The sequence below is a fragment of the Dasypus novemcinctus genome, chromosome 18, assembly GCF_030445035.2.
Source record: "Dasypus novemcinctus isolate mDasNov1 chromosome 18, mDasNov1.1.hap2, whole genome shotgun sequence".
In the NCBI taxonomy this organism is placed as follows: Eukaryota; Metazoa; Chordata; class Mammalia; order Cingulata; family Dasypodidae; genus Dasypus; species Dasypus novemcinctus.
Window position 1 is genome coordinate 78,666,365 of NC_080690.1, and position 27,133 is coordinate 78,693,497.

The following is a 27,133-nucleotide window of genomic DNA, read 5'->3' on the forward strand; positions in this document are numbered from 1 at the left end:
TAAAACTCCCGTCTGTCTCACCAAATCAGTTTGCGAAGGCCTCCTGTCCTGCAAGCCCCTGAATAGCCCGCTCAGGGCTTATGAATTCCCTAGTACTGCAGAGTGTCCAGGAATGGCTGCTTCGGTGCCGGTGCACGGTTCTGCCAGCCCCAGGGGGGAGCATCCCATGCGCAGCCCCTAACTTCATGTAAGCGAGCCTCAATTTTATCTTTTACACGAATTTTCTGTTACCTTCCCACAAAATCGATGTCCAGACACCTCCTGCCCTGCAAAACCCTGGAACAGCCTGGTCCTGAAGAATTTCCAATGCTGCCCAGCTGCTTCTTTGCAGGAGAGACTATAAGGTGCACTCACTCAGCCACCATCTTGCCCTGCCCTCAACCTGTTTTTCCAGTGTTTGCCTCACATATTTGACATGCCCTTGTTAGGGGCATAAATGTTTATGATTGTTCTTTCCTCTTGAAAGATGATCTCTTTCACTAATATGTAGTGTCCATCTTTGTTTCTCACAACAGTTTTGCATTTAAAGTCTATTTTTTCTGTTATTAATATAGCTACACTTGCTCTTTTTTCATTATTGTTTACCTGCAAGATTATTTTCCACCCATTCACTTTCAATCTCCTTGGATCCCTGGCTCTAAGATGAGTTTCTTGTAGACAACATATAGGTGGGTCATTTTTCCTTATCCAACCTTCCAGTCTTTGTCCCTTAACAGGTGAGTTTAATCAATTGACATTTAGTGTTATTACTATTAAGGAATTACTTATATTAGCCATGTTTTCTTTGGATTTGTGTTTATCTTATGTTGTTTGATTTTTTTTTCTCTTTTGTAGCTTTAGTTGTTCTTACACTCTCCTCCAACTCTGTCTCTCCTGCTTTTTCTTTGCTGCAGCCGAACTCCCTTTAGGATTTCTTGAAGGGCAGGTTTGTTGTTGGCATACTCTTAGTTTCTGTTTATCTGTGAATATTTTGAACTCTTAATCATTTTTGAATGCTAACTTTGCTGGATAGAGTATTCTTGGTTGGAAATTCTTTTCTTTTAGTACCTTGACTATGTCATACCACTGCCTTCTTGCTTCCATGGTTTCAAATGAGAGATCAGCACTTAATCTTATGGAGCTTCCCTTGTATGTGATGGTTCTCTTTTCTCTCGCTGCTTTTAGTATTTTCTCTTTGTCTTGTACATTGGATAATTTGTGAAGTATATATGTTGGGGTAGTCCTGTTCGGATTTATGTTGTTTGGGCTGTGTTGTGCTTCCTAGACATGTACAAGCAGCACCCTGAATAGGTTTGGGAAGTTTACAGCCATTATTTCCTCCAACACCCCTTCTGTCCACTTTCCCTTCTCTTCTCCTTCTGGAATGCCTATAATGCATGGGTCTGTGCATTTTCCCTTGTCATTCAGGTCTCTATGTCCAAGATTTTTTCTATCTTTTTCTTGATTAATTCTATGTTTGATTTCAGATGTACAGTTTTTCACATCACTAATTCTTTTGTCTGCCTCTTCAAATCTTCTGAGAGTGTATTTTTGATTTCTTGGATTGGGCTATTGATCCCCATCATCTAGGTTATCTTTTTGTGCATGATCACAATTTCTTTTGTATACTCTCCAAGTGTTTTCTTAATATACTTTATTTCTTTCTTTGCTTCATTTAATTGGTCCATGATACATGTTTTGAGATCTTTAATTACTTGTTCAATGTTGTACTTCTCTTCCTGGTTTTTAGTTTGTTCATTGGAATGGGCCATGTTTTCCTATTTATTGGTATGGTCCATAGTTTTTGTTGCTATCTGGTTATCATTTTATCTTGTTACATTTATTCTCTTGATTATCTTCTTCATCTATTTCTCTCGTTCAAGCAGTTGTTTTTGCATGCATGTTAAGTCTTCTGTTTGTCACTTTTTTCTTCGTATTCTGTTTCCTTGTTGTTGAATAAGTTCTCTTGAAGGAAAACATTAGGTCAAGAGAAAGCAAAAAGGGTAAGAAAGAAAAATATAGTAATACTATTGATAGTGAATGTTAGCAGAAGAACCATGTGAAAGCTAGGAGAATGGATATATATCTCATATAAACTGTGTATAGCTATAACTGTAAAAAAGTGAAATACCTGTAATCAGATATTAAACTGAATATAGGGAGGAATATACTATGAATTAAATCATCAGTGTGGTCAGGAGAGAGGGGGAAAGAAAAGGACGATATTGTGAAGAGTGAATATATGATAGAAAATAGATTAGAGGTATTAGAGGTAAAAAGTCAGAAATATTGGGGGCTAAACAGAGAGACGTTGAATGTAAGAGAAGCAATAAATGATGGAGGGAATGATGTAAAGGAAAGAAGATAGCATTGGTAGCCAAAATCAGTACACACAGTAAAGAGAAAATTGAGGATGATGAAGCACCACAAATAATGTTGCCTGCAGCACTAATATAAAAAAAGAAAAAAGAAAAAAAGAAAAAAGAGAGAGAAGAAAAAAATCAGAGTAAGAGGAAGAGAAGGGAGAAAAAAAGAAAAAGAAAAAGGGAAAAAAGGGCAGTGGGGGGATATCAAGGAATAAAAAACAAGAAATCAAATGAATGAAAAGACCAGACAAGGCCCCAGGCAAAGAATCCTCTTTGCATTTGAATAAACTACTTGAGAGCCTAACCTCCCCTCTTTCTCTCTTCCTCACTTCCCTCTCTCCCAAGGTAGCTGGAAGGCTGTGTGAGGCATCCTGTAGGAAATTCAAATGGGTCCCTGGTGAACCCACTCACCTGAGAAAATAATGACTGTTAATTTCTTCAGAGAGCACCCACCCCTTGGAAGGAACCCTAAATATGCTATTATAAGCCTGTAAAGCACGCCCTACTGTCCCTCTCCTTTAGGTGTGCTACAAGGGGGCTAGTTAATTTTCTGACTCGACCTTCTCCCAGACCAAGTTTCCTATTCCAGGGCATTTAGGTAATTTGGGCTCTCTCACCAGATTCTCATCTTCTCTCTTCCTAGACTCTTCCCACGTAAGCTGATATGCTCCTCCAAACTCAATAAAAGGAAGGGACCATAAAATTGAACCTGCACTCCTTGGTCCCTCTGCCCCTCCCACCTAAATTGTCCCACTCCCGGAGTTAGTTCACTTCCAGAGGGGTAGGGCAATGCTGGATTTCCGAGAGTGCTGGGCACGGGAAACAGAGGCCCCGGAGAATGTGGACTTGGGGTATGTAGGTCTGTGAAACGTGGGCTGTAGGAGTTCAGGGGACACAGTCTTGGGGTTTATGCATTTGGGAAACATGGGGTTTGGAAACCCTGCCCCACAACTGGCAGCTCTCAGTGAATGCTGCAGCTCTTAGCCCTAGGGGGAGGGGATTTACCTTCCCACACCTTCCGCATTCAGTGTTAGAAACCCACAGTTCTACCTTGAGCAAACACCAGTTCTGCTGCAGCCTAGCCAGATTGATGTCCAGACACCTCCCACCCTGCAGGTTCCCCAAAACAGCCTTCTGCAGTAGGACTCCATCACCACACAGCCAGTCTTTTGTAAGAGAAAAGATAATGGTGTACTTACTCAGATGCCATCTTGCCCCACCTCCTGCAGGGCTCTTGATCAACTGTCCCTCCCACGAGACATCACACTGGTCCATTATATTGATGATATCATATTCATAGGGCCTGGCGAGCAAGAAGTAACAAAGACCTATAGTTATTAGTAAGGCATTTGCGTGAGGGGATGGGAGATAAATCCATCTAAAATACAAGGTCCTTCTATCTCAGTGAAATTTCTAGGTGTCTAGTGATGTGGGGCATGTTGAGATATCCCTTCTAAAGTGAAGGATGAGCTGTTGCATCTAGCTCCTCCTAACACCAAAAAGGAGGCAAATGCTTAGTTAGTCTCTGGATTTTGGAGACAACACATTTCTGATTTGGGTGTGCTACTCTGGCCTACATACAGGTGACCAGAAAAGCTGCTAGTTTTGATTGGGGACTGGAATAGGAAGAGATTCTGCATCAGGCCCAGGCTGCTGTGCAAGCTGCACTACCACTTGGACCATATGATTCAGGAGATCCAATGGTGCTGGAAGTTTCCATGGCAAATAGAGATGTTCTCTGGAGCATTGGCAGGCCCCTATAGGAAAATCACAATGCAGACCTTTAGAATTTTGAAGCAAACCCTGTCATCCTCTGCAGAGAACTACTGCCTTTTGAGAAACTGCTTCTGGGCTACTACTGGGCCTTTGTGGAGACTGAAAACTTAACCATGGGCCATCAAGTTACTTTGAAACCTGAGTTGCCTATCATGAGCTGGATACTGTCTGACCCACCAAACCATAAAATTGGGTGTGCACAGTAGCACTCCATAATAAAATGGAAGTGGTATATATGAGATAGGGCTTGAGCGGATCCTGAAGACACAAGATGAGGAAGTAGCCCAAATGCCCATGGTCACCACCCATGCCATGTTAACTTCTCTTTCCCAACCCACAACTTAGGCCTCTTGGGGAGTCCCTTACAATCAGTTGACTGAGAAAGAGAAAACTCAGACCTCGTTTACAGATGGTTCAGCATGATATGCAGGAATCACCTGAAAGTGGACAGGTGCAGGACTGCAGCCCCTTTTTGGGACATTCCTGCAGGATAGTGGTGAGAGCAAATCCTCCCAGTGGGCAGAATTTACAGCACTGCACCAGGTTGTTTATTTTGCTTGGAAGAAGAAATGGCCAGAGGTGCATTTGTACACTGATTCATTGGCTGTTGCCAATGGACAGTCAAGGAACTGGAAAGAACATGATTGGGAAATTGGTGACAAAGAGGTCTGGGGAAGAGGTATGGAGATAGACCTTTCTGAGTGACAAAAAACATGAAAATGTTTGTGTCCCATGTGAATGCTCACCAGGGGATGACTTCAGCAGAGGAAGATTTTAATAATCAAGTGTATAAATTGCCCCCCTCTGTGGCTAATACTCAGCCTCTCCCCAGCCACTCCTGTCATTGCCCAATGGGCTCATGAACAAAGTGGTCACGGAGGTAGAGAAGGAGGTTATGCATGTGCTCAGCATCATGAACTTCCCCTTACCAAGGCTGAGTTGTCTACAGCCAGTGCTGAGTGCCCAATCTGCCAGCAGCAGAGACCCACACACAGCCTCCAATATGGCACCATTTCTTGAAGTGATCAGCCTGCTACTTGGTGGGAGGTTGACTACATTGGACCACTTCCACCATGGAAGGGGCAGTGATTTGTTTGAACTGAAATAGACACATACTCTAGATACGTGTCCAGAAGCATTGCATTTCCTGCATACAATACTTCTTCCAAAACTATCAGTCATGGACTTACTGAATGTCTTATCTACTGCCATGGTATTCCACATAGCATCGCTTCCGATCAAGGAACCCATTTCAAAGCAAATGATGTGGAGTGGGCAAATGCCCATGGAATTCACTGGTCTTACCATGTTCCCCATCATCCTGAAGCAGCTGGATTAATAGAAGAGTGGAATGGCCTTTTGAAGACTCAATTATGGTGCCAAATATGTGGTAATACCTTGCAGGGCTGGGGCAATGTTCTCCAGGAAGCTGAGTATGCTCTAAATCATTGTCCACTCTGTGGTACTGTTCCTTCCATAACCAGGATCCACAGGTCCTGGAAACAATGGGTGGAAATGAGAGTGGCACCACTCACTGTTATCCCTGGTGACCCACTAGGAAAATTTTTGCTTCCTGTCCCTGCATGGATTGTGCTGATCTACAGGTTTTAGTCCCAAAAGGAGGAGTGCTGTCACGGGGAATACAACAATGATTCCATTGAACTGGAAGTTAAAAGTACCACCTGGCCACTTTGGTCTCGTCTTACTTCTGAATCAACAGGAAACCAGTTGCAGAAAGAAGGACTGTAGTGGTCATGAATATTTCCTCCTTGTTTCATTATGATGATGACTGTATATGTATACAAAATAAATTTGTCTCCTTCCCCAAACTTTACCCTTATCATATAACAAATTGTATGAGTTTCATATCATAGTATTTGAGGATGTCAAGTTTAAGAGTGACTATTACCCAAGGACTTGCACTCTATTCTGTATTGAATTAATGCATTTCCAGTTGTATGCAAGAGAGATGAACATTGCTAGGTGGATATGTGTGTGTGTGTGTGTGCATGACTGTTATTGTTTTTACTTAAAGCCTAAGTATGGTTTAAGGTAATGAGTATGGTTGCCGAATTGACAAGGGATAGCCTGTGATGGTCAAGCTAATGTGTCAACTCTGCCAGGTAATGGTGCCCAGTTGTTTGATCAAGCAAGCACTGGTTTAACTGTAATAAAAGGGCATTTATGGACTTGTTACCATTGACTTTACTGCAGTGGCAAATCATAGATAGCTTATTACAATTACATCAGTCAGGGAGATTGCCATCAGCAATGGGTGATGCTTTATCCAATTAGTTGAATGCCTTAAAAGGGGAAGTGATTCCAGCATTGAGAGAGAATTTCCCAGCTTATCTTTTGACAGCCAACATCTCCCAGAACTCGTCAAAAACCTTCACTGGGTTTTCGCTGGAGCCCCTGGTTGCAGCCTGCCTGTGGAATCTGGACTTGGGCATCTCCATGGTCACATGAGAGACTCTGATAAAATCACATGCTATTGACAGTATCTCTCAATTCTGTTTCCCTAGAGAAACCTGACTAATACAAGCAGACTCAAACTGATAGAAGAAAGAATAAGTATACAATAGACAGAAGAGCTGAAATTGAAGAGACAGAAGAACAGGGAGAAATAGAATGCAAAAAAATGAGAAGCGGCTCAGGAATTGAATGATAACTTGATATGCAACAACGTGTCATGGAGTTGCATCGAAAAAAAGTGAAAGGGGCAGAAAGAGTATTTAAGGCAATAATGGCAGAAAACTTCCAGTTCTCATGAAAGAAACGAAGTTTATTTTTTTAATTTTAAGTTTTTAAAGATACAAAGATGACAAAAAATGTTACATTAAAAAATATGAAGTTCCCATATACCCCACACCCCACACTCCTCCTACATCAACAACTTCCTTCATCATTGTGGCACATTCATTGCATTTGGTGAATACATTTGGAGCACTGCTGCACTACGTGGATATAGTTTACATCGTACTTCACACTCTCTCCCACTACTTTCAGTGAGTTATGGCAGGATATATAATGTCCAGCATCTGTCCCTGAAATATCATTTAGGACAACTCCAAATCCTGAAAATGCCCCCACATCACCTCTCTTCTTCCCTCTCCCTGTCCTTAGCAACTATAATAGTCACTTTCTCCACATCCACATCAATGATGCAGTTTCTTCCTTTACTAGTCACAACAATTCTATAGTAGAATACCAGTAAGTCCACTCTAATCCCTATTTTATTCCTATATCCTGTGGACCCTAGGATGGCGATGCCAACTCCACCTATATATTAAGAGGGGACTTAGGTTCCACATGGTTGATGGATGCAATTCTCCTACTTGGAGTTGCAGGCATTCTTGGTTGTAGGCACTCTTGGTTCCGCAGTGTGGTGGTTGACCATTATTACCTCTTTCTTAGCTGATCTGGGTAAGTCCAATGAGCTGGAGAGTAGGAGTTGCAACTCTCCTGAGGCTCAGGGCCCAGTTGACACATGGACAGTCCAGAGATTGAAATCTCCTCTTGAATCCCACTGACAAGGTTTTGAACTCCAGAGCCATCTACCATGCCTGAAGAACCTGTGTGTTTCTGTAGTTCTCAGGAGCACCAGTACCTGGGGTTGCATCTCTTTTGGCTGTCTCTGGGATCCTGTTGAGGTGTGCATAAGCATGACCCCTCTGAAGACCTCCCAGCTCTCTTTTGAAGACTCTTAGCCATATAAACTCATTTTTCTTTACCATTTCCCCCTTTTATTCAAGGACTTTTTCTAGTTCCATCACCTATTAGTGAATGGTTGTAATCCCTTTGAGCCAAGGATGCTCATCCCGGGTAGTCACGTCCCATGATGGGGGGAAGGTAATGCATCTACAGGTTGAGTTTGGCTTAAGGAGTGACCACATTTGAGCAACATGGATGCTCTCACGATGTAACTCTTAGGCACCCTGCAGCTCTAGGCCTAGTTGAAATTTCTGGCACACAGTCTCATAAGCAGTCATCAGTATCAAGTGCTCATCATTGAACCACCCTTCTTCACTGGTCTTTGCCCTTGCACTTGGGGGATTGTTGCTGTTCCATTGGGGAATGTGATAGAGCTCCCCTGGCTAGGAACTTGGGACTCTCTCCATTATCATTTGTAACTGTATCTTGTATGAAAATGCCCAACGAATATCTGAACATTTTTATATACCCTATATACATGTCCTGGATAACTCCCTCCCAACCATTGTGCCCCACCAATAACAGCCCACTCCAGTGTTCTGTGAATCCCTCTGTGGTGCAAAAGTTCTTCAAAACTGAAACCTATTATATTGCCAAATTCAATTAATAGGAAAAGGAAATAGTAATAATAGGTTTAAAGATTAGAAATAGAATATATACTAATTTAGAAAAACTAAAAGATAGTAAAAATAAATTGGGGTACTAAAAAATGAAAAATATCATAAAACTTTGGTTTTTACATTTTGCCTTTCATCACTGTAATAGGTGTTGCCCTGTATGTGCATTGGTAGGGCAATTTCTTCCATTTCTTCCTCATTGTCTACATCCTTTTTTGTTAATTTTAAATTTTGTCTTCAAAAACATTTTAGATCACAATAAAATCACATGTGCAATATAGGGGACTCCCCTATATCTCACATCAAACCCTTTTCCCCTTTCCCCAGCAATGATCTTTTTACATGTTCATGTTATATTTGCTGCAGCTGATGTATAGATTTCAAAACATAGCTAGCAAACATGGTTCCCTTTTGACTCACATTATGGTTTATATTTTAGACCGTACAATTTTCTAAATTTTTAGTTACATTGTTATTTACATTATGGTTTACATTTTAGCCTATAGACTTTTATACATTTTTTGGTGAAATTTAACATGTCCTATATCCATTATTGCATGATCATGTGGAACACTTCCATCAAATCCCAGTTATGCTGCTTCCATCTATTAGAAATTAATGTTATGTTAAAAAGTGCAGTGTACCCCAATTAGAATAAATATGATAAGAAAGTTCCTGGAAAATGACTTTCATCTGATCTTTCTCTGCACAAAGTGTGTAAAATTCTCCTTCTGCCCTAATCTGTTTTTATCTTTGTGTTTAACATTTTACATCTGCAATCTACTTTTGTTTTTTGACACATCAACAAGAACATACACTTTGTTAATTTGACTCATAATTCTTACTCCTTATGTATGGCTACTTTTAAGGTTTCCATTATTTCACATTGCTGATGTTATTGCTTTTAAGATTTTTTTCTGGAATTAGTGTTGTTTGTAATGTGCAAGCTTGTTCTTGGGAACAATTTTATTAGTAATCAGCAACCTGTTAGGAATATTTGAGCAACACAAAAGCAGATAAGCTTCAATTTAGCAGTTTAGATTTACTTTTTAATATGTGTTTAACTTTGCCAGTATGCTTGACCCTAGGAAATAGGATTTGGGCTCACTTGTTACAAATTGAATAATGGTGAAATGTACCCTAAAAATGAGTCTTTAAATTCAATCCTGTTTTGCAATTGGATTTAGTGTAAAAATCACATGGAATTATTTCAACCACTGGGAAAGTAGGAAAACCTAGCAAAGGTGTTACTAATATAGTAGTTTTAGTTTCTTAGTTAATAAACAAAAATGTCCAAATTGTTTTTTTTTTTTAATTTTTTTATTTTTTATTGACTTTGTAATAATATTACATTAAAAATATATATGTGAGGTCCCATTCAGCCCCACCCCCCCACCCCCCCTCTCCCCCCCCCCCCCAACAACACTCGTTCCCATCATCATGACACATCCATTGGATTTGGTAAGTACATCTTTGGGCACCTCTGCACCTCATATACATTGGTTCACATCATGTGGAAACTTAGTAGAAACTGTCACTAAGAGTTAAGTTCATTATGTAGATATCTTTATATGGTAAAACAGCAGAAGGATAGTATATGAAATTGCTGTAACTGGATGGGTTTAGCACAGAATCTACTACTGTGATGACAGTCTTAGACAAATTTACCTTTGTTTATGGTTGCTTCAGGTCTAACCTCACCCTTGTGTATGCTAAACTGAGTTTGCCTTTGCTTATGGTTATTTCATGACAACTTTTGTCTCTCCTATGGGTTCAGAGAAGGCAAATTTGCGACACCTCTGTTTCCTGTCCTTCCACTGGTGTCAATAACCCTACTTTTCTCTCATGACTCCAGGTGTGGACTAGATTGCTGCCTGGTGTAATTCTTGACCCTTGGGGTTGGCCATCCAGTCTTCCAGTCCAGTGGGTGCCAGAGTCCTGTTATCACAGAGGACTGGGGATGGGGGCCTCCCACCTCAAGTGTTGATGTTTCTAAAAGCAAGTCATGAGAAAAGCCAGTTTTCCCTGAGACTGCACTGACCTCAGAGAGTATATAGTAGAATTAGTGTTTCTCATCCAAGGCCTATCAAAGTCAAAATGGGGAAAAAAGCAAGGTCTGAAGTAAAGGAAAATGGTGTAAACCGTATGTTTTATAATATACTTTTCATTTTCTAAAAGGATACTTAGATTACATAAATGTTACATTAAAAATACAGGAGGGAAGCAGAAGTGGCTCAAGTGATAGGGTTTCCACCTACCATATGGGAGGACCTGGGTTCAGTCCCTAAGGCCTCCTTGTGAAAAAGAAGAAGAGAAAGCATGCCTGCACAGTGAGCCAGTGCCCGTGTGGCAAGCCAGTACCTGTATGGTGAGCTAAGTGTCCATGCAGTGAGCCAGTGCCCATGCCAGTGAGTCTCGCAGCAAGATGATGATGCAACAAAAGAGAGCTGAAGGGGAGAGTCAAGGTGAAGCACAGCAGAAACCAAGAACTGAGGTGGCACAGCTAACAGGGAGCTTCTCTCCACATCAGTGGTCCCAGGATCGAATCCCAGGGAATCCTAAAGGAGAAAAAATGAGAAGACTAAAAAGAGAAATAGATACAGAAGATCACACAGCGAATGAATATAGACACCAAAAAGAGCAGGGCAGGGGGAGGGGAGGGGAGTGGAAGGGGGGAATAAAATAAAATAAATAAATCTTTTTAAAAATGTAGGGTATTTCCATATGTCCTACTCCCAACCCCTCCCTCATTAACAACATCCTTCATTAGTGTGGAGCATTTGTTACAATGGATGAACACATTTTGGAGCATTGCCACTAAGCATGGATTTTTGTTTACATTGTAGTTTACACTCTCTCCCACACAATTTTGTAAGTTATGACAAGATATATAATGGCTTGTATCTATCATTGACAATGTCCCATGAACACGTGAGCACATTTATATGCCTTATAAGTATGTCCCAGGTGAATATCCACCTATGCATCCCCTATCACTGATACTCCATGCCAATGAGCCAATCATCCTCCTTTGCTGCATTGCCAAAGTTGTAACCCTTCTGAGATCCAGAACTTCTTTTAAAAATGTAGCCAGCCATGGAACAGGGGGCAGGGTTAGGGGAGGGACCAGGTGAAGACTGTAAAATGTATTTTAAAGCATTGGGAACAATTTTGCAATAAGCCAATGACTAGTGAACAAAATTCTTGTGAAAAATTGCATGGTCGCAGTGCAGATTAATGAGAAATAGCCTTTAAAGGGATCTTTCAAATATAATATTATTTTATGGTTAAACTTATTTTGTAAGAGAATGAGAATGATAAGTAATCATCAAATGTGTACTTCTGCGTTTAACTTTCTATTTCCATTTGTTCAATGTCTATCTTCATACATTGGAATGGTAATATCAAGTTAACAAATGAAAATTCTTAAAAGAGCTTTATTCAAATTGTTAAAGATTAAAACTTTTATCTACTAGGAAGGGGTCTTAAGAATAGTTTTGCCCTGTAAATCCCCAATTTAAACCTTTAACAGCCTTAAATTAAAGGTTCCTAATAATGGTTTTACCAGATTTCAGTAAGTAAAGGAAAAGTCCTTGACATCTATAGAAAGATCTTTTTTCTAAATTCTAATTAAACAAATTAAGTTGATACAGTATATTTCAGAACCTAGCAGTCAGTATGTTTTAAGATAAAATTTACAAGTTCATGTCCAATGAAAATAAGTTGAATTAGGAAATGTAGGTCAGTCCTCTCTTAAATGGGTAAAGTAAATTTCATTGGTTGCTACATTTAATTTAATAAGCTTATATAAAGGTAAAGTAACCAGTATATGTGGTTATGGCTAATTATAACAAGTTTGTAAGACTATCATCTAAACTGAAGCACACCATAAGGAGAGCTGCCCAGCATGAAGGAAAGTGCAGCCTGCCCGAGAATATTGCCACCCATGGAGAGCTGAAACAACACGATGATGCAATGAAAAGAAACACAGATTCCCAGTGCCACTCATAAATGATAGAAGTGGTCAAAGAAGAAGACACAGCGAATGCACACAGAGAACAGACAACTGGGGGGAGGGGAGAGAAATAAATAAAAAATAAATCTTAAAAAAAACAAAAAAAATTAAGAGATAGACTTCAGTACTGTCAAGCTGTCTTATGCATTCATATCAGGCTTAAATGCAGCTTAAATACACTGCATGGTGCCTCTCCATTCGAGTTATTGGCTTGGTCAGTCACTGTGAACCCTAAAACATTAACATGTATCTACAAATCTCCAGTTATGTGCCTGAAGTGGATGGAGAGAATGCTGAAATTTTGAACTCTTGCAGCAGCTGGCAATGACTTGATATGACTGGACGTACAATAGACATTGCTTCCAGGCTGGCTTTGTTTCATAGTGCTGATGGGTGTTATGCACCAGGCCAGTGAAACACTGAGTGTATCTTCCTAGCCTCTCCAATAGTGCTGCAGTATGCTGGCTGCATGAAGGACATACCAAGCAGAGCAAAAATTACCAGAGAAATGTGCGTAGAACTTTAACCAACACAAATGGAATCATGGTCTGCTCCCATGGAGAGATAAAATGTATGGTATTGCAAAGATGGAACTTAGTTCTCTTAATTGCAGCTGAAAGAGAAACTCATGCATTGATTACTGCATTCATTAATATTAAGTTCAGTACCTATATGTCTTCTATTCTAGGTCATAGGTGGAAGGATTATGATCATCTTAAAAGTCCTGGTAAATTTAATTAATTTTCTTAGTAGTTAATGAACTTGCCTATAAGATTGTATTAGTCAGCCAAATGGGGTGCTGATGCAAAATATCACAAATTGGTTGGTTTTTATAAAGGGTGTTTATTTGGGGTAGAAGCTTTCAGTGACCAGGACATAAAGTGCAAGTTACTTCCCTCAGTAAATTCTTTTTCCACATGTTGGAGCAAAATGGCTGTGGATGTCTGCCAGAGTTCAAGCACCTGGATTCCTCTCTTCCCAAGGTTCATTCTTTCCAGACTCAGCTCTTCTAAACAAGGCCAGTTGTAGACCATTAGGTGAATGACTCTATCTCTCCCTCCAGGGCTTCTACTGTGGCTAAGGATCTGTAGCAGTTTGATATAATTGATGAATTCCAAAAAGAAATACTGGATTTTGCTTGTAATCTGACCTGTACCTGGGCATGACTGAGTTATGATTATGGTGGGGACAGATAAAAGGTATGGTGAAGAAGAGAATTGAGGGCTTTTAATGCTGAAGTTTTGAGTTGGAGTTTGATGCTGAAGACTTAAACTGGAGCCCTGGGAATTCAGCATGCAGAGGAAAGAGAAGCCAATGCCAGGAACAAAGGAAACTTGAAGCCAGAGAAAAGCAAGCCCCAGGAACATAGGAAACCAGGAAGCCTGAAACCAAGCAGATGTCAGCAGCCATCTTCCTCCATATAGATGTTGGTGAGGGAAGTAACTTATGCCTTATGACCTGGTATTGGTAAGCTCCTACCCCAAATAAATACCCTTTATAAAAATGAACCAATTTCTGCTATTTGGCATCAGCACCCCTTTGGCTAACTAATACAGGAGCCATCTCTTTTCCTCTGTGTTATTCTCCTGTGTGTTCACTTCCCAGGCTCCAGCTCAAAACTCCAGCATCAAAACTTGAACACCAATTCTCCAACTCTGCCCTTTGCAATGTCTGTTATCTGTGAGTCCCTACCAACCTACCTACTGGCAAGGACTCAACACCCTACTGATGTGGCCCAAGGAAAGCCCTAATCATAATTTAATCACACCCAGGTAGAGACTAGTTTACAGACATAATCGAATACCTACTTTTCAAAATCATAAACCATATCAAACTGCTACTCTCCACCCTCTGAATTCCAAATGACATTGCAATATTAAAAAACCTTAAATCAGTAGGCATGCTAAGTAGAGAATCACATTGGAATCAATTTAAAGAAATACAGTTCACCTTGGGGGAAATGTCCTGTCTGTATAGTTCTCTGAAACTTACGGAACAATTTACCTGCTTCCAATTCACAAATGGACAAAGGATAAAGATTTTCATTACAATAAGGTGAAATTGGGAGGGAAACATGTGATGGGTCCAGAAAATTTCCATAAACCGGCAGAGTATCCTCCATTCAAAGTCTGAGAGTCATTCTTAAGATGTCGTTTTTTTCTTCCTGGGGCCATATGGGAACTCACCCTTTCCAAAGGCTTACTGAATGGCCATTTTCTTGTTCCACCCTCATCAAACCTCTGGGTGGTTAAACCAACCTCCAAGTCTCACTCTCGAAGAGCACTGAGGTGATTGCCACACCTTATCCTATCTTTGGGTTTGAGACATAACCCTCCTAGTACAGTGAGGTGAAGGCAACATCCTCCCTAACCTTTGGCATACAGGCTCAACCCTCTCAGAGCAACGAGTTGACCATCTGACGTTCCCTAATCCACAGGGGACAGGCACATCCCTCTCAGACCTGTGCAGTGCTGACTTTAACTGCCCTAATTCTTGATGAATGTGCTCCATCCTCTCTGTAACCTGGGGCAACAAAACTCTCTCTGATCATCAAGTGGGAACATCTACCCTCTTCAACTGATGGGGCAAACTCACCCTCTGTACACATGGGTGAGGTTCCACTCTTGACCCAAGGCAATGTCCTAATTCCAGATCTCAGCTTCCATGGTTTTACTCTTAAAGCTGTTTCTCCTTCAGTCTCTCCTTTTCATGTCCCTTTTATTCCAGGCTGCCAGTGGTTGTGTTCATAGAGCTCTTGCAAAAAGCTTCTTCGTTTACCAAGGAAGGAACAAGGGTCTAAGACGTCAGACAGTAAGACTTTCCACAAGTCTTCAATCCTGATTTACAAGTTCCAAGATTAGCTAAGTCTTCAAATGGGGCACTATCATCTAGGAGCTTGATTTTGTCCAGAGACTTGGAATTTCCAGAATCATTTCTGTTTTCTTTGTGTCCAACAATACAGTCCTCAGTCTATTTCTCTCATCTAACATTTTTCTATAAGCTGGAAGGAGAAGGCAAGCCACATTCTCTGAGTTTACTTTGGGAAGTTCTTCAGCTAAATGCCCAGGCTCACCATTTTCAAATTCTGCATTCCATTAAACACCAAGAGTTAATCTTGCTAAGTTCTCTGCAACTTTAAAAAACAGATCACCTTTCCCCCAGTTTCCAAAGATAGTTTTATCATTTACTTCTAAGGCATCATAAAGTCTCTTTAGCGTCATTATTACCAAGAGTCTCTTCAAAATAGCTAGACCTTTTCCATGAAGCATCTCACAATTCCTCCAAAAGTTATGCCTTATCCATTTTGGTATTTGCAGAAGCACGATCCCACTCTCCAGTACCAAATTCTGTATTAGTCAGCCAAAGGGGTGCTGATGCAAAATACCATAAATCAGTTGGTTTTTATAAAGGGTGTTTATTTGGGGTGGAAACTTACAGTTACCAGGCAAAAAAACACAAGTTACTTCCTTCACCAAAGTCTTTTGCCACATGTTGGAGCAAGGTGGCTGCTGATGACTGCCAGGGTTCAAGCTTTCTGGGTTCCTCTCTTTCCAAGGTTCATTTCTGTCCAGGCTCAGCTCCTCTGTTTTAACCAAAAGGTCAGCTATAGCCTATCAGATGAATGGCTCTATCTCTTTTGATGGGGTTTCTGCTGTATCTAAGGAGTCACCTCTAATCCTCTGTTTTGTTCTCCTGTGTGTTCATTTCCCAGGCTCCAGCTTAACAAAACTCCAATTCTGTCCTTTGCCATGTCTTTTATCTGTGTGTCCCCATTCAAAGCCCCAATCATGATTTAATCATGCCCAGTTACATACCAGTTTACAAACATAATCCAATATCTATTTTTGGAGTTCATGAATCATATCAAATTGCTAGAAAGATAAAGGAATGGCTCTCTTACATATTGTCTTTATTTTGATTACTGTATACTTGTCTTATTGTTGATTATATTGTCTTTAGGATATTATGTCTAGACCAGTGCCTCTTTTCATACCTCTCCTAGCTGTACTAAACATAAACACAGTTCTGGTAACTGTGGTTGGCAAGTTATACCAAACTCAGCTTGTCTACCACAATCCCTAGAGTCAACCAACAGTGTAAAAGAACTCAAGGAAGAATCCTGTTTCCCATCAATACTGGAAGGATGCATGCTCTGAAGGCTCCTGGTTTCTCTCACTCTTGCCCAGTATGCCATGGCTGGATCCCTTTTCGGGTCTGCTTATAATATCATCTTTATTCTTTTAGCAAGAACACGTATCTTAAATTTTAAGATTATTTCTTCCAATATCAATGCCCTATTAGTCATGCAGGGATTTAATCCAGTCCAACCAGTTTTGGATTTGTCTTCTCTCAACTGCAAGAAAATAGCCATATGATTTTACTCCTTGTGGTAGGGCCTATTCCCCCTAAACAGCAGGAAATAGCTACAGAAGAATGACCATTGTCCTTCATCACCCCCATAAGAATAAAAGGGTAAACTCTCTGAGGAGGCAGTTGAGGAAGGTAAGTATAGTGAAAGGGGGAAGGTGACGGCCCAGCAGACAACTCTGCTGAGAGACAACATGGCTGACAGGCAACATGGCCATGAGACCCCACCTGGAATCTTCCCAAGGGTTCACATGAGACCCTGGCCATGAATGAGAATTCCATTCAAGGTCAAGGGAAAGCGCTGGTACCCTCAAAAGGTCTCACCATTGGCCGCCTGAGAACTGAAAGGTAGAGCATCCAAACAGAACAGCAAACATCCAATCAGAACTGACAGGTGAGGTCCCCAGGTTAAGCCTTTTAAGCCTTTTATTCCTCCTCAACATTAAGCAGGGGGACGGGGAGTAAAAGTCTTAAAAGGCCTAATCTGGGGCTCCCACACGTGGATCTCTCATTCTGCAGCATGCCTGCATCCATATCTTAGACGGTGTACTTCTCTCATCTTCTTGTTTCTTAATCAGCTCGTAACTCCCTTGCCTACCCTATGGTGTGTCCTTAAATTGTTTTTTTGTGGCAAAGCCAAGTACCTAGTAGTCTAGAATCTGGAGCCATCTGGTAACAGAATTACCATATGACACTGCATTCCTACTTCTAGGTATATACCCAAAAGGATTGGGTATATATATGACATACATTTGTACACCAATGACCACTGAAGCATTATTCACAACATACAAAAGTTGGAGGCAACTTAAGTGCCCATCAACAGATTTTTTGGCTATAGAAAATGTGATATATCCATAGTATGTAACAATATTCAACCATAGGAAGAACTCTAGGGGATACATGGCACAACATGGATGAATTTTAAAGTCAAAGCCATACACAAAAGAACAAACACTGTATGATTTGTCTGATATGAAATACTTGGAATAAGCAAATTCATAGAGACAGAAAAAAAGTATAGCTATTACAGAAAGATGCATGTGGAATGGGTTGTTATTGCTTAATGGGCTTGAATTTGACTCTAGGATATAAAAATAGTATGGAAATAGGTAGTGGTGAAAGTTAAACAATAATGTCAATGTACTTACTGTCACAGACTCATTCACTTAAAAATCTATTTTCACACAGCTGGTTTATCATTCTGCCACTGACCTGTCTATCCAAACACAAAGTGCATAGATTTCAAGGGGTGATATTTATGGGAAACTACTCCAAGTAGCATCTAATGAAGAGTGAAGGACTTGTGGGATCCAATGAGGGTGTTAGGGTGACATTTTGGGTACATCTAATTCAGACTGGAATCTGAGTTTTAACTCATTTGTTCTGTTATTGCAAACAAGTTTTGTTCTGAGAGTTGAAGAGATGGTGGATCAATAGCACAAATCAAAAAATGTTCTACTTAGAAAGAAATACATACTTTCTGAAAATGAACCACAGCAGGAAAGCATGCTGAGTTTGGTATCCCAACTGCCCTATTTAATGGAGCCTGATGTCATAGGGATGAGGATGGAAGGGGATCCAGTCAGGAAGGTAAACCACAGTAAAGGTAAAGAACCACAGGTTAATGGTGGAAGAGTCCACTACAGAAAGCACACCAGACATTGTCCTGCACTGAAATGATGTCTATTCCTCTATGGTGCTTTCAGCAGACAGTTCACACTGTTTTTTTCCAGAGCCACCGAATGACTCAGCTATTTTCCAAACTCTCCCACTCTGAGTGGTGCACTCGTTTCCTCCTGTGATCAAGACGTGGCTGCTTCCTGGTCGCTTCGCTGGCTGTGCCAAGCCTGAAGTAGCAGCACCCCAAGTCCCACCAAGACCAATCCAGCTATGCCCATTCGGATGAGATTCTCCACTGTGTAGTCATGGGAGGCAGAGCCTAGGAAGTATGGACATGGAGGTTAGAAATGTTAGTGAGGCTGATTTCACCTTAGGGGCTCTAATGTCCATCAGACACCCACCTCCCCTTGACAGATCATGTGCCTGTGCCCCACCCTTTATTAGCTGAGAATCCCCTTACTCATTGGAGCCTGGCTTGTGTTATGGTGGGCTGATGGTATCAGGTGCTCCTAAGCCAAATTACAACAAAAAAGGAGATATGTAAGAAGTTGGAGGAAGGGGGTCCTGTGATCTTATATCCCTTTGTTTCTTCTGAAGTGATTTTGATGTGGTTTCTTAGTAAACCTTTTCTCTCCTCTAGCTGAGTTCTCTATGGTCTCCTTTGGTTCTTACAGCCTCCTGCCATCTTTGAATTCAATTTTGGTTTTTGAGTCAAAGTGTAACATGCCCCAAGACTTCAGGCTAGGTGGGAGAGTAGTGTTAATAACCATATACTTGGTAACAAGGAGCCTTTTTAATATACTGTCACCATGACAATAAATCAAAGAAAAATTCATTGTTCAGGGCATGCAAAACTTCAGGAAAAGAATCCATTCCCAATAGAACTCTAACGTAATAAGACATCAGATTTAAATATGCAGATGAATATTGGTATAGTAATAAAATATAAATTTTGATGTGATATCCTTAAAATAATGTGGGGTAAAAATGAAGTGGCTTTATTGAATTGACACTCAAGAACATTTTACTCAATCATCATATGATACTCAAAATGAGAGAAGAGATATACAATTTGGAAATAAAGAAGTGAAATTTCCATTTTCTTCTGATTGATATACTTTTTAAATTTGTTTCTTATATTATTTACTTTTTGTTATTTCTATTTATATATATATTTTGTTGTTGAAGGGGGTTCAAAGAGTTTAGCTTCTTCTTCAAAGATCTTTCCAAGGAGTGGGAATCATTTTCATGACATGTTATCATGGACAGACTCCGTGTGTTTGTCTTTCATGATAGTCTTAATTCAAGGTAATGCATATGTATATGCATTGTTCTGAAATACAGTGTATGCATTTGGACACATGGGGATTATTTGGATTCATTCTTATATAAATGGACCTGATATTATGGCTTCAAGCACAAATTTAAAAAAATAAAAAATCAGCTTGTGATTATGGGCTAACTACTATGGAACTATTCAGCAATATTGGCCTGAAACATTAAAATACCCTTTGAAAGTAAAATTAATGAAGGGGCTGCTGACTCTAAGAGCTATGCAACCAATAAGGGAATGAGGAAAGATATATAAGAGCAAAATATCTATAATCACGTCATTTTTTATAAATAGAGGGAGGGGGAGAATTACATGAATAATGTTAAATAAAAAGTGCATATAGAATTGGGAAATTTTTTCATTAAATGTGTCACTTCTTCCAATTTGATAAAATGTTTTTAAGGAAAGTAACAACTTAAGTCAGAAGACTAGTTACATTTTTGCTGTTCAGAACTTCTTGAAAGCAAAAGGATAAATACCACTCAACTTCAGGGGTTTAAACATAATTATTTGTCTTAAAACATGTTACTTTTAATGTAACATCTATGTTATGCCTTAAAATGCAAAGTAGAATATAAAATCATATAGAAAAAACAACTGGGCAATTGTTTGCTTGTAGTTTCCTGTATCTAAACCTTTCTTCTACATCTGGCACGGATGCCCTTTCTGTATGCTCAGCTCTGACCTTAACGAGAACCTGGTTGGCTCACAGAACTTTTACACATTCTGCAACTGGAGAACTTGTTCTTTCCATATGCATCAAATCTTGTTCTTTTTCTTTGAAGTTAAACCTTTGTTTTCACTCAGCTTTCTTCCACACTTCCTATGGTATTTCCTTGCACCCTCTTTCCTAGTATCTGCAGTAATGAGAGTACCAATGTCTTTCCACATTGTTGCCACCATCCTTTCCAGGTGGTTCTCTCAGTGGAAGCAGGGGAAGCAGCTAACAAACATCAGCACCTGCTCCTGGATTAGCTCCCAGTGCTTTCCTCTGACTCCCACTCCCCGGCTGAAACTTGGCAGAGCCCTAAGAATCTGGTCCTCATGGGGCTACAGATGACGGTAAGGCTATTCTGCGGAGGCTTCTCTGGAGCAGACTGGGGAGCATGACAGGTCTTACTCAGGCACCAGGGATGTGCCCCCGGATAACCTGCAAATGTGCCTGTCAGGTGTCCTCATGGGCTGACTGGGCATTAGTCTTGTTTCTCAGGAAGGACCCTCCTTTAAATTCTAGGCAACTCATTCCCCACTCCTGTTCATGCATTTTCTCGCAAGCATTTAAGGTGTGTTCTGCTCCCTGTGTTAGATACAGATCTTCTCATGTCAGTTGGGATGGCCCAGAAGAAGGGTATCCAAAGAACTATCTGTTTAGAGGGTGTCATGTCCTCTACCCCATTAGCTTAGGGCAGAACCTGTGAGAAACTCTTCCATTGCCTCTTCTTTATTGTCAGTATTTTTTTAAAATGATACATAGATCACACAAAATGTTACATTAAATAATATAAGAGGTTCCCATACACACCAATTCCCACATCCCCCACTCCTCCCACATCAACTTCTTTCATTAGAGTGGTACATTCATTGCATATGATGAGCACATTTTGGAGCACTGCTACGCAGCATGGATTATAGTTTCTGTTGTAGTTTAGACCCTCTCCCTGTCTATTCAGTAGGTTATGGCAGTATATATAATGTCCTGCATCTGTCCCTGCAATATCATTCAGGACAACTCCAAGTCCCAAAAATGCCCCAATATCACATCCTCTTTTTCCCTCTCCCTGCCTTCAGCATCTCCCGTTGCCACTGCCCACATCAATGATATAATTTCTTCTATTGCTAGAGTCACAATAGTTCTGTAGTAGAATACCAGTAAGTCCACTCTAATCCATATTTTATTCCTCCATCCTGAGTACCCTTATTCTTGAGGTCCTCCTCTTCCCAGCACCCGGTATGACATAAAGAAAGATTTAGGTTTTGAAAGAGCTTTAGCACTTGGGAGCTTGTAGCTGATATACTTTATTAGTAAATTACAAGAGCTCAATTGGAAAACCTTTTGAATTAGGATGATAGAAAATAAAATTAACATACAAGATGAATAATTTTGTCATGAACATTTAACTATTATTTAAAAGGTTTAGGGGAGTAGCAGTAGCTCAGTTGTTTGATTAACAGACTCCCAGATATGAGGCCCTGGGTTCAATCCCATTACCTCTTAAAAAATAATAAATAAATAAATAAATAAATAAATATTTAAACATAGAAATGATCTTATTTATACAATATTAAATAAGTTGAAGCAATTCTTAAACTTAACTGTGAAGTCCATGATTTTAGGAATAAAATTTCAAAATGGTTCTGCACATTAATAATAAATGCCATTTGAAAAGTTGTGAGTAAATTTGAAGAGTAAATTTCAGGAAGCTCATTCTCCATAATGAAGGTATAAATTGAACCATTTCCCAATGAAGATATAAAGAATACAGTGTATTATTTTATATGCATATGTCCAAATAATTCAAATTAAATTTGTACAAGTTTACATGCAACAAGTGCAAGAAAAAATTGGGAAAATAGTGGCAAGAAGCAAATGGAGAAAGGGCAGTACTACCAGATACTGTCAGCAGAGAGGCATCGTGGATGCAATGAAATCATTCCATAGGGGAATGCAGAGTCTGGTATAGATAAAATTTATCTTTGCAGGAATGAAAGATTACAAAAGAAATGAGTAATACTATTACAATAGAAAAGACAAAACACTAAATGCCCAAGGAGGGGCCGAGGCAGGGAGCCCCTCCCAATGGGCCCCTGGACTCCACACCTCCCTGTCATCCTCTTTCACCTGACCCATGGACAGGAGGTGAGGACAGACCTCTGCCCTCTCCAGCCCAGCATCCTTGGTCCCTCCTGCCTTAGACCCTGGACGTCTCCTTCTCCTCTGACCAGCACAGAGGTGACAATTGACCAAACTGGGAGTCCCTGGGAGTCATGTGCTCCCCTCCCTTAATGTCCCCCCTCTCGGGGAGCAGACCCTTCCCTGAGTCTGGGAAAGTGGACTGAGATGAGATTACAGTTTAGCTCAGTCCTGGGCATGATGGTGACTTCATTCCCCAAGGGGTCAGGAGCTGGTGGAGAGGGCCTGGGACCCCAGAGGTCCCGAGGCTGAGATGAGGCAAGAGCAGGTGAGCAGGTGTGGGGGCCCCTGATACCCTTCCCAGGATGGGCATGTTTCCTCCTGTTCTCACAGTCTGGCTCCAACCCTTTCCTACCTGCAGCCCTGCCTACTGATTGGGGATAGGATGCCATTGGGTTAGGAGCCCATGCTCTCCCACCCTCAGATGGTCTGGGCCCCCTGAAGATCCCCCCTCTGTGCTTGCCTCATCCTAGCATGTCTCAGAGCTGCCCTGGGATGGGACCCTGAACTGACCATTCACACGGGGAGGTGGGGGATCCTCACCTGAGACCAGGAGCTCCAGGGGCTCACTGGGATGAGACAGCAGATAGGGGTTAGTGCTGTATGAGCCATAGCACCTGTAGGTCCCCCCACGAGCTGAGGTCACAGGGCTCATGGTGAAGTCAGCCAGGTACAGGTGGGCTTGGTGCTGGAATCTACGGTGCAGGGGGGGATCAGCTCCCCCCTCCTTGTACAGAAGGGAAATGTTCATCTTGTTCCATAACTGACACCACAGGGTCACGTTCTCTCCTAAGCGTACGTTGGGGCCCGGCTGGGCAGAGAGGGAAGGTGTGAAAAGGAACACTCCTGCAGAGAAGAAGGTGGGTGAGGGACTGCCAGCCTCCACCTGGGCTCTGGACTGAGATTCCACCAGGGCCCCTCCCTGAGGACTTCTCAGTCTCTCTGTTTCTGTCTCCCTCTCCTTTCCATTCTCTTTCTCTTTCTTTCCCACCCTTGACCCCCTCCACTCTGAACCCCAACCAGCTCACCCTAGGATCCCCCTGGTAGGCCCTGTGCAGGGTCAGGGTCCTGGATGGACCTGGCTGGACCCCTCACCTGCGATGAGAACGTCCAGGGGCTCACTGGGGGCTGACCACTCAGAGGAGTTGTTGTGTCCACCGTAGCACCTGTAACGGCCCACATGGTTGCTGCTGCTGCTTACTTGGCCCAGAGGGAAGTTGGCCTGAGAGAGCCCAGCCAGGAGCTGCCGGCCAGAGATCCGGGTGAGGTTACGTTCCCCCTCCCTGAACAGAGCGAATCTGTCATAGCTAACATCGGAGCGACATTGGAGGGTCAGGTTTTGTCCTGAGGTCACGATGGGGCCTGGCTGGGCCAGTAGGGATGGCTTCCTGGATACACCTGGGGGAGATGAACATGGACGTGAGGGGTCTGAGTTCCCCCTTAGAATTCCATCCTCCTCCCTAGCTTTAGGGGTCACCGTGTGTCTATGACCCCAGGATGCCTGTGCCTCTGTCTCTCTTTGTTTGTCACAGGAGCCTCTGCTCTTCTGGTCCCTTCTCCTCTGGGTTCCCCTAGGACAAGACTCCCCTTAACCTCTCTGGGGCCTCAAGATTCAAGTAGCAGGGACAGGACTTCCTCACCTGAGACCTGCAGCTCCAGGGGATCACTGGGTTCTGACCGCACCTGGGGTTTGTCCCTGTAGTAGCCGTAGCACCTGAATGGCCCCCTGTGGCTGGGGCTCACGGGCCCCACGGAGAACAGGGCCTGCAACAGCCCCCTGAGGCGTGGCTGTGCATCCAATGTCCAGGAGCTCCCGTGCTGTCCTTCCTCAGACAGAGCAAACACTCCAAACTTCTCAAATGACCCACACTGGAGGGTCACATTCCCTCCTGAGGTCACCATGGGGCTTGGCAGTGCAGAGAGGGTGGGTTTGCTGTAGGCTCCTAGGAGAAAAGGAGGAGCTGTGCTCAATGGGGCTCACCCTCCACATTTCCCCAGGGTGGGTTATGAGAGGGAGACACCCCTGAGAGCAGACCCTGTTCCTGTTGGCAGGGCCAGAGGCTGGGACCTCTGCGTATCCCCTCACTTGCCACCACCAGCTCCAGGGGCTCACTGGGTGCTGACCAGCCTCTAAAGTTGCCATAGGAGCAGTGATACCATCCTGCATAGTCCTCTGTCATTGATCTGATGGAGAACTTGGCCTTCTCTCTGGGCTCGTGGGGGTTCTGTGTGTCCCAGGGTTCTGGACTTCTCTCTCTATACAGACGGTACTCCTCAGTCTCCAGGATCCCCCTACACCAGATGGTCACAGACCCCCCCCCGGGTGATCACAGAACCTGGTTCAGCCCAGATGTTGGTTTTGGGGAGGGTCTCTGTAGGGGGTCAGAGTTTGGATTTTAAGGCCATTCTTTAGTAACCTTGGTTACTGCCCTCTCAGCTCTAAAGCTCCTGCCAGTTTTATCAACATTGTCCCAGATCCATGAGGCTGGAAATTCTGGGGTCAACTCACCTGCCTGCACTGGGCTCCTCAGTCCCAGATTCATTCCTGGAAAATAGTTCCATGTGAGAGGTTTGCACCCTGAAGCCTGAGCAGCTCCTCTCCTCCCCTTGAGCCTCCAAGCCCTGGGGTCTCCTGGAGGACCAGGCCTAGCTGTGGGGTGGGGACCTTCCAAGACTGGTGTTTCCCCTCCCCTTCTCAGATCTCACCAAGGCAGAGCAGGGCCGTGAGGGTGGGGGTCATGGCGTCTCCTTTCACTGGATCCAGCTGTGCAGATGGATGAAACCACAGTGACTGGCAGGACAGATAGACGCACAGGATGTGGCCACTGGGAGGCTGGTCCTACCCGTTACAGGTTGTCACATCAGCCCCACAGGAAGGGGAACTGCCCCTCCCTGTGAGCCTGTTCTAGCTTCTCCAGTGTGGTGCTCAGAGCTCCAGGGTCTCTAAGACATTTCAGACAGAAATGGGGTCTCTCTTGACCCCAGCCACTGTCTGCCTGATCTCCCCTCATCTCCAAAAGACCAGGATTCAGCAGCCAAGTAGACCTTGGTACCAATTCTGATCTTCTCCTCCTGGCCAGGTTGAGGTGGGCATGTCCTTTGCTGTCAGAGCCTCCCCTGTGGGGTCTCCCTCCTTTGGTCCATCCACTGCTGATGCTCTTGAGTCCTTATCCTTGGCCCTTGTCTCTCCATTCCGTGGAGATGCTTCAGTGAGATGCAGAGTCTTCCCTGCAGAGCTCAGAGCAGCAGAGACACACATTTACAATCAACTGAGCAATTGAAGTTGAGTTACTTTGTAGCAACAAATATAAGGAGATATACAGAGAAACAGAAAAAAAAAAACAAAACATGATTTTCTCCTGGTTTTTCAGTATTGCTTTTCTTTCTAAATGACCCCTTCATGGACTTCCCTGCCCCCCACTTTGTTTTTTCCTCAGTAATAGCCTCTTTCCCCTTCTCCCTGGAAACAGACCTCTGCATCATCTCTACCTCCTCAGTGGCCCTCATTTCCTCAGACAGAAATCTCCTCAGCCTGTGACTCAATGTTCAAGGATTGTGCAAGCATGAACTGGGTTTGTGTTCTTATTTGTGTAAAGCTGTTTTTATTGAATTCCTGACCTATACTGCACTGCTCATGGACTTCAGCTGTCAAGTCCCTTCTCTGTCCTTTCTGTCCTCATTTGAACATATTTATGGTAAACCTCAGTCTTGAGAGTGGTTGTAGCAGTCAGTGGTCCCTGGAATCTGAAAGGGGTCAAGTCCTTGCTAATTTCCAGAGCAGATTACGACAGGTGGATGGAAATATGAGGGGATCAGATGCCAGACTCCATGTCAAGGTGAACGGTTCTTGAAGTGCCTACTGAAGAACTCCTGACCCTCCAGATCCCAAGAAATGCTACTTACACATTTCTGAAGCCTGTAGCTACACTCCTATGCAGAGGAATAGAAATTAAAGTTCCTGAATTAGAGAAGGAAGGAGAACAAGTACAGAGGCCAGAGCAGAGTGGCCAAGGTGCCTGGGGCCAGCAGGGTTCATGAGGAAGGTGGTTTACATGTCTGAGTGGTTGCAGGAAGAGAACCTCAGAGAACTCACGGAGCAGGGAGATCAGTGCTCTGGGAAAAGCTGGTTGATCTATGCTGACCCCTATATTTGCATTGGGAACTGGGGTATCTCTGCTCACTGACCTGATCCTTGGCCAGCATGAAGCTCAACTAGAATTGCATTAAAAAACAATCTTTGTCTCTAGGGATCCTCTCCAAAACTACCTTCTAGGCTGAGTCAAGCTCTTTGACCACCTGGGGGAGGCCTGTGACCACCTGGTGTTGGGTGAAGGAATACTGTGTGGATAAAGATAGAAGCCCAGAACCCTAGACAGACAGAACCCATTGGAGTCTAAGGATAAGGCCAAGTTCCTCATCCATCCCTGGGAT

General features: G+C 42.5%; 1 protein-coding gene across 1 annotated transcript; it reads right to left on the minus strand.

Annotated features, from left to right (window-relative positions):
• Positions 1–18,345: 18,345 nt before the first annotated feature.
• Positions 18,346–25,442, minus strand: LOC101446835 (leukocyte immunoglobulin-like receptor subfamily A member 6). Its single transcript, XM_071208980.1, is given in 8 exon segments — positions 18,346–18,777; positions 23,246–23,548; positions 23,798–24,100; positions 24,343–24,645; positions 24,789–25,023; positions 25,025–25,074; positions 25,212–25,247; positions 25,409–25,442. Coding segments are annotated over 8 exon segments (1,401 nt in total). The 3' UTR covers positions 18,346–18,640.
• Between the last annotated feature and the right edge of the window lie 1,691 nt (positions 25,443–27,133).